General features: G+C 39.6%; 1 protein-coding gene across 1 annotated transcript in view; it reads left to right on the forward strand.

Annotated features, from left to right (window-relative positions):
- The window catches only part of erbb3b (erb-b2 receptor tyrosine kinase 3b), a 30,147-nt gene extending 17,868 nt beyond the window's left edge, over positions 1–12,279 (forward strand). The window contains exons 11-29 of the mRNA XM_060893374.1: positions 291–381; positions 637–645; positions 2,211–2,425; positions 2,543–2,675; positions 2,816–2,909; positions 4,829–4,986; positions 5,174–5,227; positions 5,348–5,489; positions 6,244–6,363; positions 6,512–6,610; positions 7,309–7,494; positions 7,615–7,761; positions 8,698–8,773; positions 8,882–9,028; positions 9,255–9,352; positions 9,442–9,612; positions 9,719–9,790; positions 10,792–11,053; positions 11,147–12,279. Of these exons, the coding sequence (XP_060749357.1) occupies positions 291–381; positions 637–645; positions 2,211–2,425; positions 2,543–2,675; positions 2,816–2,909; positions 4,829–4,986; positions 5,174–5,227; positions 5,348–5,489; positions 6,244–6,363; positions 6,512–6,610; positions 7,309–7,494; positions 7,615–7,761; positions 8,698–8,773; positions 8,882–9,028; positions 9,255–9,352; positions 9,442–9,612; positions 9,719–9,790; positions 10,792–11,053; positions 11,147–11,955 (3,083 nt within the window). The 3' untranslated portion in view covers positions 11,956–12,279. The remainder of the gene's footprint in view (positions 1–290; positions 382–636; positions 646–2,210; positions 2,426–2,542; positions 2,676–2,815; positions 2,910–4,828; positions 4,987–5,173; positions 5,228–5,347; positions 5,490–6,243; positions 6,364–6,511; positions 6,611–7,308; positions 7,495–7,614; positions 7,762–8,697; positions 8,774–8,881; positions 9,029–9,254; positions 9,353–9,441; positions 9,613–9,718; positions 9,791–10,791; positions 11,054–11,146) is intronic.
- The last annotated feature ends 1,477 nt before the right edge of the window (positions 12,280–13,756 follow it).

Consider the following 13,756-nt stretch of genomic DNA (forward strand, 5'->3'; position numbering starts at 1 on the left):
ATTATCATGCAAACTAAAAAGAAGTCTTGAGTTCTGTGGAAAATTTACGATTTTTCTTTTAGTTTTACTTTTATACTTTATGTTCATTTGTTTTTCTACCTTTCTGCTTTAACTTCTGAGGAAAATTAGTACTTTTTTCACATTTTTTATTTATTTATCTGAATAATTAAATTAACAAATTCATCTACTTTCAAGACTGAATGCATTGTGATAGCACGTATAATATTACATACATCCATAACGATCATCTATTGTTCTGATTATTTTTTTAATGATTTTGTGTACTGTAGGAATTTTGAGTATTCAGTCATGGCCTGCAGAGCTGAAGGATTTATCAGTTTTCTCTAATCTCACCACTATACGTGGAAGGTCTCTTCACCTGTAAGTGTGTGTATTTCTGTTTATGTGAGTTTCTGTTGCTAGCATCAGCAGTTTTCATGTTTAACTGCCACCTGTGTGTCTGGCTGCGTGCTAATACTATTAAATTACATCTGTGTAATACTAGCAGTCAGCGCATGCATCTCATCTGTGTTCTTGTTTTGTGTGTGTGTGTGTGTGTGTGTGTGTCTGTGTGTGTGAATCCCTTCGCCTCACCCCACCATACCCACTTACCCTAACTGTGTCCCCACACAACAGCACAAAAAGGTATGTAAGCCAAGTGCCAAGCCTTTAAACCCCCTAAACTGCATGGCTTCCTAAGAAATCTCCCTCTTTCTTTGTATCTCCTAAACACCCACCTCTTCACTTACTGGTGTCATTTTCCTCTTTGGGTGTCACATTATGACAGCGATGTAAAAAATGGAGCTAAATACCTTTGATGAGTTGCAAACTATGGCTGATAAGATAATGGCACATGCTGGAGAAGACGCTTAGGTCAGATCTTATAGCTTTCAGTAGTCTTGCAGGAAAGTGCATGTGTGGTTACGGATTTCATCTCTCTGACTGAATTCACTTCCATTTCAGATTTTGTACTGTTTATATGTTTCCTAGACACTGTGATCTGTTAAAAAGCCCAGTTTAAATGTAATCAAAACTATATTTATGTGTACACAAAGACTGACATTTAATACAAATGTTACCATGGCAATGAGAAACTGTTGTAGGTAATGTTCTATGTACCATGGCAAATACGATGTAGGTAATGTTCTCCAAATCATCACGTTGTTAGAAAATAAAAGTCTGATGATTTGTGTCCCACATTATTCCACATTGAAAAATGTGTTAATATTTGGGAAAAGCTGTGGCAGATTTTTCCATAATAATAATATACTGGATAGAATCTAATATATAGTATATAATCATAATAACAGCTCTACTTTAATACATTTTAGATGAAGTTGTTAGATCTGACATCAGTTCTGACATCAATTATACATTCCTAACCTTGTAAATTGGTAATTAAGGCAAAAAAAAAAAATAAAGCTAATGTTAGCTACAGCCGACTTTTAACCAGCTTCCAGCTAGCCACACCCCCTTACCACATCCGTACCCTTACCCCAGAGCCTCTGGTGATCAATCAGCAATAACCAGGGGCACGAGAGAATTAAGACGTGTTCCATATAATCTCACAAACTCAGTATAGACATACAAACTAATGATGGGCTTAACATGGAAAAGACAGACACAACTGGATAACACGTCAATGACAGGACGGGGGTGTGGACAGGACAAGAACATGGCACCGTAATCAAAAGAGCGGGAACTCAAAGCAAAGGGGGAATTTATTACAAATATAAGGCTAAGAATAAAGTTAAAGCTACACATATACACAAAATATTACTAATTCATTTTATTCAGTCTTATTTAATCAATAACTTGCAGTAAAGAAATCTTTAAATGTAATTCTTCTTTTTCATCATAATATGTTGTTATTTGCTGAACATATGCTCCATTTTCAATTAATCCAATGAACAATGAATCCCGCTTAAGTGTTCTTTTTAAAATTAATATTAAAGAGATTATACACTTAGCTCAATAAGATAGACATTTGGTTTGGCCACAGTCACATTTCACTATTTCACTATTTCCATCTAGGGCCTTTATTATACACTTTACACCTCCATGTGTGTATGCACTATGTAGCTACTGCAAAAATCAATTTTTTCTCTTCTGCCAGATTTTCTTTTGATTTTTGCTCCACATCTCGTTTTCCAGCATTTCTTTCTTGCACCTTGTTTTTCTTTTTCTGATGCATTTCTTTCTGTTTTTAGACCCTTCTCTCTGTTAGTGATGAAGGTGGACTCTCTGACATCTCTAGGTCTGCATTCTCTGCAAGAGATCAGTGATGGCAGTGTGTACATTAGCAATAACACAAACTTATGCTACCAGCACACCGTGAAGTGGCAGCAGATCTTCATTGGCAACCAAGTAAAGCGCCGACGCCAGTTAAACGACATCAAGTTCAACAAGCAGCCGAGCCAGTGTGGTAAAATCCGACAGTGTTTTTAAATGCTCTTGCCTATGCATGTCAATTCATGTAGATTTATACAATGCAGTAGCATGCTCAATGTGACATTCAGTTTGTGTGTATGTGTGTTTACAGAGGCTGAGGGTCAAGTGTGTGATCCGCTGTGTTCGAGCTCAGGCTGTTGGGGCCCCGGACCTGAGCAGTGTCTTTCCTGCAGGAATCACAGTCGTCATCATACCTGTGTGGCCCATTGTAATATCTTCTCTGGGTCAGTGTGTGTGTTGGATTGTGTGTGTATTAACTAATATACATTTACACCACAGGACAACCTATAACAGCACGTTTGTGTCTTTTGTTGATGTTTTTTTTGTATCCTAAACATCTCACTTCTGCTGTATGTGTTTGCAGAGAGTCACGGGAGTTTGCAGGTCCATCAGGAGAATGCCGTTCCTGTCATCCTGAGTGTCTACCACAGGAGGGAATAGAGACCTGCAGAGGAGAGGTATGTTGGACTAGGGGGCATTTATGTTTCATGAGGAGACAGGATTTGGGACACACCAAGGATATATTATAATTACATCAACACAACCACAATACCACAGCCAAACCCAGGTTGCTGTTTAAGTAAAGGTATTAACACATCTCAGTATCAGCCCAGAGGATGCTAAAGCCCATTTTTCTTATCCTTTTTATTTCTTTTACATCTCCAGAACATAAGTTTCACTGAGTCAGTATTGATGTTGTTATCTGTCACCTCCAGCAATCAGTGATATTCCTGAACTGACATTACAGTGATATCAGACATATGCCTTATAAAAGCTATTTTTACTGTATTTTAAACACTAAACAAAACATGCTGTTGGGCCACTGCCACCTGAAACAGCAGTGGTTTGTTCCTCTTATACCACGGCAGTTTTATGATATTGAACCCCATTGATCACCAGTCTCTCCTCTTTTCCTCCATCTTGATAAAAGTGCATAATTTTTAAAGTCATTTAGTAAAACTGTAGTGGTCTCAAATGATTAAGGGTCTGGTTTGTTGATCAGTAGGAAAGGGTAAAAGCCCCAGCACTACAAACTTGTGCCCTTGGGAAAGCCCCTTAACCCTCTATGCTCCAGATGCTGTATCATGGCTGACCCTGTACTGGGATATGTAAAAATAAAAAAATAAAAAATTTACTCTTGTAATGTATATAGAACAAATAAATGCTGCTTCTGCTGAAGACTCTGTCCAAAACTGCTCCATTTCATCATTTACATACCTTTTTTTCAAATCTTAATACTATGTGAATTATTACTGTGTATTACCTTAATATAAACCTTGCAGGCTTTAACCAATATATTTCCTCTCTCTCTCTCTCTCTCTCTCTCTCTCTCTCTCTCTCTCTCCCTCCTCTCTCTCTCTCTCTCTCTCTCTCCCTCCTCTCTCTCTCTCTCTCTCTCTCTCTCTCTCTCTCTCTCTCTCTCTCTCTCTCTCTCTCTCTCTCTCTCTCTCTCTCTCTCTCTCTCAGCACATTTTGACCTGCAGCCTTGTTTATTCGCCTTTGGCCTATTTTCCCTTGAACCACTCGACACCATGCACGTCACAATAATTTGACAAATTCATTTCAACTCAATTCCCCTTAACAACATCATAGTTTTTTTCCTAAATGACTCAGAAGCTGATGTTGGTGATATTAAACAGTTTGGTGTTTAATACATGTAGAAGGTTATTTACTTTTTGTCCCTTTTGTACATGATGAAATATGACCTCTATTAGTTTTCCCTTTAGTGTGGTGACCATAGTTCAGATTCCATACACGCCAAAGCCTGTGGATTTTCCACTGTTTAGATGAGCACTTTAATGTCAATACAGAACCACCCTCAACACTCTATCTCTAATTGTGCTTGTCAGTTGTGTTGTGTTCTCTTATTGTTGTTGTGTTACCTGTTTCGCATGTTGTTCATGGTTGCATGTACTCGCAGTGTATTAAGAGCAAACAGTAATTTTGTAGGAATCTTTTATTCATAATTTGACTTCGTTCACTTTCTCTACTGCTTCTGGTTAGATGGCGGATGCTCGAACTCGTATCACCTGGAGTTCTTTTGAAGTTGATTAGGAAAAATGTGAATGTAAATGCGATGATGGGATATTTAGTAGTACAATGCTAACAATAACATTTTAGTATTCTACCCACGCTCTGTGTAATGTCTTCAGCAAGCTCTGAAGACCTGCCAAACTGGCTTCACTGCTTCTTGGCTCCAAGCTGCTTATTGTGTAATAACGCATCACTAACACGTCAACTGGATTACGAATTTCAGTTTACACTGGTACGGGTGCTGACAGATTGAGCTGCCATAAATGTTCCAAGAAATAATCATACTCCCCCCTCCCTCTCTTTTTGTCTGTGTGTGGTGTGTCTGTGTGTGTTTGGCTATAAGGGAGCAGATAAGTGTGTAGCATGTGCTAACCTAATGGACGGTCCTCACTGTGTGTCCTCCTGCCCTTACGGAGTAACCGGAGAGAGGGGACAGGCCATCTTTAAGTACCCAGATAGTATAGGACACTGCCAGCCCTGCCACCCGAACTGCACAAGCGGGTAAGCTTGGTATATATTTATTTATAATTCATCTACACTAAGGCAATGTAAAAATATAGAATATTAGTAGTGAAATTCTCATTTTCTTGCATACCTGAGACTGAGAATAAAATGTTCAGGGTGCCAATACATTTGCTACAGAAGTTCTCCATTTTTAACATTGTGCTTTCTGATTCATGACTTCCAGATGCACCGGCCCATCTTTGAGAGACTGCATGGATGCTCGTCTCACAGCGGACAGGTCAGTGGCTCCCTCTACTGGCAGAAAACCAAGACCATGGATAATCTAGTTCTATCATACTATACAATATAATCATTTGCTCTCACGTTGCATCTCACCGGCCGATGTTCCTGTACTCAGTCCTCATATTGCAGCTATAGTGAGCGGAGTGTTGGCTGGTCTCATCGTGTGTTTGGCCGTCGTGGTGATGGCGTTGCTGTACCGCCGTAGCCTGTCCATCCGACGCAAGAGAAAGCTCAGGAGATACCTGCAGAGTGGCGAGGTGAAAACACATAACTTTCTGTAAAAAAAAATTCTTTTGATTTTAGTTTGATATTTTAAGCTTTTTAAATGTATACGACTTGATATATTCTTGAAGAAGATGTTCTTGAAGAACATTATTTCTGTTCTACACTGAGATTACTGATGTTATACTTTAGTGTGAGATAAAATAAGTGATGGAAAGGGAGTTTTTCTTCATTTTTCCATATTATAAAGGAATCCAATGACCCACTATATATAAAGGTAGCAAACTGAAGGGCCTTCAGGAACACAGAGTAAAATATCAGACAGGACAAGGGCACTGTACACAACATTACGTAAATTGTATAAGCAATGTATATTGCAGCGTATAAGGACAGGTGCAGAATAATAAATACACAGAACATACACATGTTCATTTTCATTTTCACCACGAAAAATGGTGGATGTGTCAAAACCCAGAAGTCGAACAAGGAACAAGGAAACATGGGTAAATGATCCACAGAAATTACAGTGATGAGAACCAGGATAGTATAGAACAGAGACAGCATTAAGAAGAGGACTTGTGTAGAGGTGACACATGTTCTGGTAGCAGTCAGTAATCTGCTCATGAAACGAACCCTAACCCTTTCTGCTTCATTTTGGGGGTGTGGCTTTGGAAAGAAAATAAAAAGAAGAGCTTTGTTTGGTTTTTAATTCACATTATGTTGTTAGCTGAAATATTCTGTACTTGACATTGGGTATTCCCTCTTTCCTGTCATCCTCTTGTCCAATAGAGCATTGAGCCACTGGATCCAGGTGAGAAAGGGACAAAAGTTCACGCCCGCATCCTGAAAAGTTCAGAACTTCGCAAGAGCAAACTTCTGGGATCGGGTGTCTTTGGTACCGTCCACAAGGTCTGAACAGTTTTCTACTGTTCTACATGATTTGATGAGTTGTTTATTGAAACGTGATTCAGTTTTAGACTCTAGGTTTTGTTATTTCTTTGTCTAAATTGTCTACATGGAGTGAAATGCATATTTATGTCCTTTACTTTGTCCTCAGGGTTTCTGGATACCTGAGGGAGACTCTGTGAAGATTCCTGTCGCTATAAAGACCATCCAGGACCGCAGCGGCCACCACGCTTTCGCTGAGATTACAGATGTGAGACACTTTTCCTTATACTCATTTTGACATATAAATTGTCCTAAAATAATTCACGCCTGAAATTCCTGAACCTGATTGGTTGAATTAATTTTCTATAACACCAGATCTTGCAGGATTTTATCTGATGAACAATGACTTTTTTTACTTTGAAGTTGAACTTACTTTGAAAAACCTGTGTAATTTGATCTGGTAAAGTTTTATATAGTCAAAATAAAAAAAAATAAAAAAAAAAGAACTGTTTATTTAGCGATTTTCGAAGGAGTCTCCGGTGTCTGTTGTTTAAATTTTCCGACTCGGAAAAAGACAGAGATGTTTTATTTTAACATGACGTTTCATTTTGGGGGGCATGGTGGCTTAGTGGTTAGCACGTTTGCCTCACACCTCCAGGGTTGGGGGTTTGATTCCCGCCTCCGCCTTGTGTGTGTGGAATGATGAATGAAAATAATGAATGCATGAATTGTGGTTCTTTACTAAATTAAATACTGTTAGCATTGACATTTTCTAATCTAGGATAAAAACATGACAGATAAAAACATAACATGATACGCTGTTAGAGGACAGTTCTAATTTGATATGGTAATGTCTGTATAAGTGCCTCATTACCGTTTGTTTCCTGTGTTTAGACGATTTGAACCACTTCCCTGTGAGTTGCAGTACTTTAATACTCTCTTATATAAATGCCTCTGTGTACACAGCACATGCTGTCTATAGGCAGTCTGGATCATCCGTACATCGTGCGTTTGCTCGGAATCTGTCCCGGACAAAGCCTGCAGTTGGTCACCCAGCTCAGTGCTCAAGGCTCCCTGCTGCAACATCTGCGGCAAAACGCAAACAACTTGGACCCCCAGCGTCTCCTCAACTGGTGTGTGCAGATAGCCAAGGTGAGACTCAGGAGCTCTGGACTGGAATGAGAATGAACAATTAAGCATGTGGAATTGCTTTATTTATCTATGAGTACATGCAGTATGTTAAAACGTTTTTCATTTGTGTCTGTGATTTAGGGCATGTACTACTTAGAAGAGCATCGCATGGTCCACAGGAACCTTGCTGCTCGTAACGTGCTGCTGAAAAGCGACTACATCGTGCAGGTTTCCGATTTTGGCATTGCAGACCTGCTCTATCCTGATGACAAGAAATATGTCTACAAGGTATAGTTAATGTAGCGTAAAATATACAGTGAGTTTCTGGTTGGGTTGGGAATGACTCTTAAATAAAATACAAACACAAATGCATATAATTTATTGTTTTCTAATATGGGTCTATACAGTGGCCAGAGTTTCATAGTTTGTTCCATTTGATCAGTTGTGGCTGTTTTTTAATTGGAAACACCAATGACACCAGTGACATTTTAAGAAAGAGATCAACTATCAAATGTAAAACATTTTTTATAGTATGCCAAGGACTACCGGACCATGTGCACCCAGTGATTAAGAAATTGTACTGTGTAGATGGTGCCATGTTTTAGAAGAAGAAGAAGCCCTTATTTTGTAACATATGTATTACAGCACAGTGAAATTGTTTCTTTGCATATCCAAACTGTTTGGAGGTTGAGGTCAGAGCACAGGGTCAGTCATGATACAGCACCCCTGGAGCAAAGAGGGTTAAGGGCATTGCTCAGGGCCCAACAGTGGCAGTTTGGCTGTACTGGTGCTTGAACCCCAATCCTTTGATCAACAACCAGGAGCCTTAACCACTTGAGCCACCACTGCCCCATAGGATGATAATGCACCAATACACATAGCTAGAATGGTGACAAACCTGAACATGAAGTTTAACAATCAGCTCACTACCATATCTCAATATTATTGATATTATTGAGTGCTGCTTGTAGGGAAGTTTTCCTCCACCAACATCACATAGTGACCTGGCCACTGTTCTGCAAGAAGAATGGCTCATATTGTGAATCCCATAGTGCAGGATATTGTCTCTGTTATTCCCAAGATGAATTGATGGTGTACCACCAAGTGTTTCAGTTTCATTGTCCAACACCTGTACCTTGTAAAGCAAAACTAGCCATAAAAATAGAGATCAGTTGCTTATTATTCTATTTATATTTCCACTAAAAGTCTCCTTATTGTCTTTAGACTCCAATTAAATGGATGGCATTAGAGAGTATCCTGTTTGGAAGATATACTCACCAGAGTGATGTTTGGAGTTATGGTAAGACGTGAGGCTTTGTGAAGAAATGTACACGCTGATAAAGCGCTACATTTGTGTCTTCCATCCCGTATTAAAGACCTAACAATTCAATGTGTTCTGCTGCGGAAGGTGTGACAGTGTGGGAGATGATGTCACATGGGGCGGAGCCATACACGTCCATGCATCCTAACGACGTCCCGGGTCTGCTGGAGAAGGGCGAGCGTTTGGCCCAACCACAGATCTGCACCATCGACGTCTACATGGTCATGGTTAAGTGTAAGTCACAAGCTGTGAGATGTTGTTTAGAACATTAATCCATCTTTATCTTGCTTCTAGACACAAAAAGTTTTGAGCTCAGGAGGCCATGGTGGTTTAGTGGTTAGCATGTTGGCTTCGCACCTTCTTGCGCTGTGAGGGCTCTCATACCATGGTGTAGTTAAAAACAGTATGTATATCCCTTTTGTTTTTTAAGCCTTCCTAATCTTGCTTCTTACTTTTTCAGGCTGGATGATAGACGAGAACATCAGGCCGACCTTTAAAGAGCTGGCTACTGAGTTTACCCGAATGGCAAGGGATCCTCCCCGCTACCTTGTTATCAAGGTTCGACACTTGTGACCTTTAATGACCTTTTATCTAAATCTTCTGAACAGATCCAGCTTACTCCATCTTGTCTCTTTAACTCAATGCAGAAAGATCAAAATAGTGCTGCGGCAGACGAGAGTCATCTGCGAGACCCTAAGCTTGTGGAGGTAGAGCTTGAAAGTGAAGACGATGAGGTGCTCGATGATGGGTTCGCCACTCCTCCTTTCCACATGTCTCCATCCAGGAGTCATTCTCGCATGCGCATGGGCTCGTATAGGGTAAGACTTAGATTTCCTATGAGTTGTTTGTGTGTGTGCTTTATAGTAGATAAGAGCAAGTCTAGTATTTGAGAATGAAATGAATTCTCTTTCTCTTACATTGTAGAGCGCTTCAGGACAGTCTGTGCCTGTGGGATATCTGCCCATGGCCTCAAGTACTGGAGATGACCTCAGACAGGTTAGATACTACATATTACATGCTTCACTTTCGATAACAATGGCATGTCTTATGCTTTCTTGTGGTCCATCATGTTCTGTTCACTTCATGAACTTGACATCTCATTCAGCTCCCTTGCTCATGAATCAGTAATCTGTACAATGTTAAAGACTCTGGCTCAGTACACATTGGGCCACTGATGACTCAATTTCATGCAACATTCTAATTTCCTCATCAGTCACTGTAAAACCCCAAACATATACATTTGTTAGCATAAACACACGTTTTTGTTACGGTACTTCAAACAGGATCATAGGCAAGCTAGTGGATTTTTCCAAGCTAGTGGATCATTTAAAGTTGTTAGACTCAACCAAAAAGCTACAACAATAAGAAACTACTTAATCCACCATTTTTTAGGGAAAGGGCTTCAGTAAATATGACATAATTTCTAGTAAGGGAACGTAGTGAGCACAGATCGAAACTGCTGGTTTTTGTGGTGCATTGTGGGTTTTTTAGAAAGTTCCAATGTACTGGAAGGATTTTGCGATACAAAGCGAGAAGAAAGAGAGAAATCTTATGATGACTCCCTGATAAGTGCCCTGACTAATGAACTAGGGATCTGATTGTGACTCACCCTGTGCGTGATGTGTTGTAAGTGCAAAATATTTGCATTCAATTTTATTTTGCATCATATCATATATTGAAGTATCAATCCCACACATGTCTATTATCCATGGGCCATTTCTGACTTAGCTTGAGTCATCTGTCATGTAAAATCATCTTAAATCATCATATCTATTATATAAAAATTTCAGAAATAGAGACCAGCAGTTTCATTCTCAATGTACGGGCGTATTTATTTATTTCGTTTATATTTATTTCATTGGACAGTTTGACTTAAAATTGTACTTCAAGACAGACTCGACTCAAAGACAACAAAAGGGTTACGTGATTAGTCGGTGTGTGTACAATATGTAATGAGCGATATTGAATAATTGATCAGCACTTTGTCTGCATTTCAGCCGTATTCCCAGAGGAACCGTCTAGGCTCAACGAGAACCACGTCTGAAAGCTCAGAAGGCAGGGGCACTATGGTGGACATGGAAATGTGCGAGATCATCTCTCAGACAGGAAGCCTACGCAGGGGACACAGCCGAGGAGACAGCGCGTATCTGTCCAATTGTGTGTCTGTCACATCTGATCCTTTTTCTCCAGGAATAGAGGTGGATGAGGAGGGAGCAGATGGGTATATTCTACCAAGAAGTTCCTACAATTCAGGAAGAGGTGACATTCTTGTGCTTGCATAGTGCTTTTTATATTTGACAAAGGTGTGCTCAGGTTTTTAACATTTTCTTTGTTCCTTTTTTTTTTTTAAAGATGTTCTGGTATCTCGATCCAGTTCCAGAGCCAGCCTTCGAAACATCCGTGCATTGAGAAACAGCAAGAGTCAACCGCACGCTATCCCAGATCCGTCGCAAGAATATGAGCTGATGAGCAAACAACCCGCTGTAGCAAACAACCTTCACTCACCGGAAGACGGAAACTGCAACGGCTCGGCCAATCTTCCCGTCTCCCGGCAGACTCCTTGTACCGATCTTCTTTCGCCACACGTGGCTGTCCAAACACAAACGCCTGGCACTACTGATGAAAGTGAGGACAAGCCCCTGGCAGTTGCAATAGACAATGTGGGAGCATCTGATAAAGAGCCTTCTGAAGACAATGCTGACAATGCAACAGCTCTGGTGGAGGAGCAGCCACAGCAGGCTGTGGTTGAGTACGAATACATGGACATAAGAAATGAAACAATGTCAGAAAATGCCCAAGGCAGCTCACACGAACCCAAAGAAGATGGCATCTACCAGAACACTCACGAGCTGTCTGCTCCGAAGGGGAACAATAGAAGGAGCCGAAAGACGGCAGAGGAAGCAGCCATCACCGAGCAGCCAGATGAATACGAGGACATGAACGCGTGTGGGAAGGTTTGTACATCAGGTGTTCGGCTTGAGTACCAGAACTTTCCAGCCAAAGGGAGAATGGTGTCAGGAGAAGAGCCACACAGAGCCAAAATGAGAGCGTTCGGAGGCGCGTGTGCAGGTGTGGATGAAAAGAACAGCAGCACATCTTTTGACAACCCAGACTACTGGCACAGCAGACTTTTCCACAAACCAGATGCTGTATGCACATAATAAACCATCACCTCAGTGATGTCGAATCCTGAACTTTGGCAGCTGGTATGCTCACCGGAGACCTAATCTCAAAAAAATTTGTAGCACACATTAAGATTAAAATTAGACATGTACACAGAAATGTATATATTGTTTCATACATTCTCTTGACTATAGCATTGATTTGGAGAGTAAAACTATAAAATGTGTCTCTTTGAATTCAATACGGTTGTGATTAGCTGAAATTAAAATGAAAGATTCTTGAAAATTCTTACCTGTGAAAACTTTCTCCTCACTTTCTGGCAGCTGTCAATAAAATATCTACTCAGTGGGAAAAAAACACAAGGTGATCAAGACTGAATTGCTTGCTTGTCAATCATGTTGCCTCTTGCACTTGATTTTTTTAGTGCCAAAACAGATAGGATATACTAACTTCCTCCCATGTGTGATTCCTTGCTAATAATTACATATGAACATGTGAACCCCTTTCCCAGTAAAGTTATGCTTTTGAAAAATGGCCTATTGGTGATACGCAACAACTGACACTGTGTCTGTTGCTGTTTTTTTCCATTAGCAGACAAAGAGTCAAGTGTGTGATCATAATGTATTTTTTCGTTTTGTTTCTTTTGAAACCTGACTCAGGCATTAAAGACAGCAAGGCTGGACCTTGATCTAATCATCTAAATTTGACTGTATGGTTAAAAAAAGGAACCAGTTTATAGATATATAATGCAAAGTGTTACTTGATCTCTCTGCCTGTGTGTGTGTGGTGTGTTTGTGTGTGTTTGTGTGTTTGTGTGCGCACTGTGATATTGTCAAAGGTCAGACGTATCAAGAAAGACCGAAGTCATTTTATTGCATTTTATTGAAGGGTCTAAGGTTTTGTCTTTTAACTGATCGATACTGAAGGTCAGTTTTGATTTATGGACCACAAGGATGATTATGCTCTGAATTGAAGCATGCAGGTTATTACCTTATTATCTTACTTATATGTGTATGAGATTATCCAAATTTATCCAATGCCAATCAGAATTTTTGATGAAATTATTATTGTTGTTGTTGTTGTTTTACTCTTTATTAGTTTGCGCAATCTTAGCAATTTAATATTTGAAATTTTTTGTAGGACATCATCTTCAAGTACAGCTGTTTGGTGAAGAAGTTACAGTAGGACTGTAATGGCACCTTAAGTCTTCATTTGTCTAGGCAGTTTTTAAATGAAAAATATATATTTGTGTTCTACAAATGCCTCATTAGGCCCATTAGAACTAGATTTCTTTCCCCAATGAAATAAAGTCACAAATGTTTCGATTTCTGATCTGGAGTTTCTGATTCTTGAGTATTTATCTTGATCTTATTGCTTAAGTTTCACTAATTGTTAATAGATGGTGTTTACTGTTGACTGGAAGTTTAAAATGACATTAAATGTAATAGGATTACATTACAACTGTTCATGGGACACGATACACACCATCAGATTTGTCACCCAAGTACTGACCAAGGCACATATACGAAATCTACACAATGTCTGAGGATGAAGTCAACGCAAGGTTTTATCACAAGACTCCAGGTTTCTATGGGTTTATCAAGCTGTGTGATATATTAGTCAGCTAATACTGCAGTTAGGGCCAGTTAGGGGAGACCTACTACATGTGTGTGTGTGTGTGTGTGTGTGTGTGTGTGTGTGTGTGTGTGTGTGTGTGAGATGTAATAATGAAGTGCGGTGTTTTGAAGTGTTTTATATTTTTTCATTTTATATTTTTATCTTTTTTCCACAAATGCTCTCAATACATTTATAAACATTTACGCTAGGTTCATAAAGTGT

Source organism: Tachysurus vachellii, chromosome 19 (assembly GCF_030014155.1).
Source record: "Tachysurus vachellii isolate PV-2020 chromosome 19, HZAU_Pvac_v1, whole genome shotgun sequence".
Classification (NCBI taxonomy): Eukaryota; Metazoa; Chordata; class Actinopteri; order Siluriformes; family Bagridae; genus Tachysurus; species Tachysurus vachellii.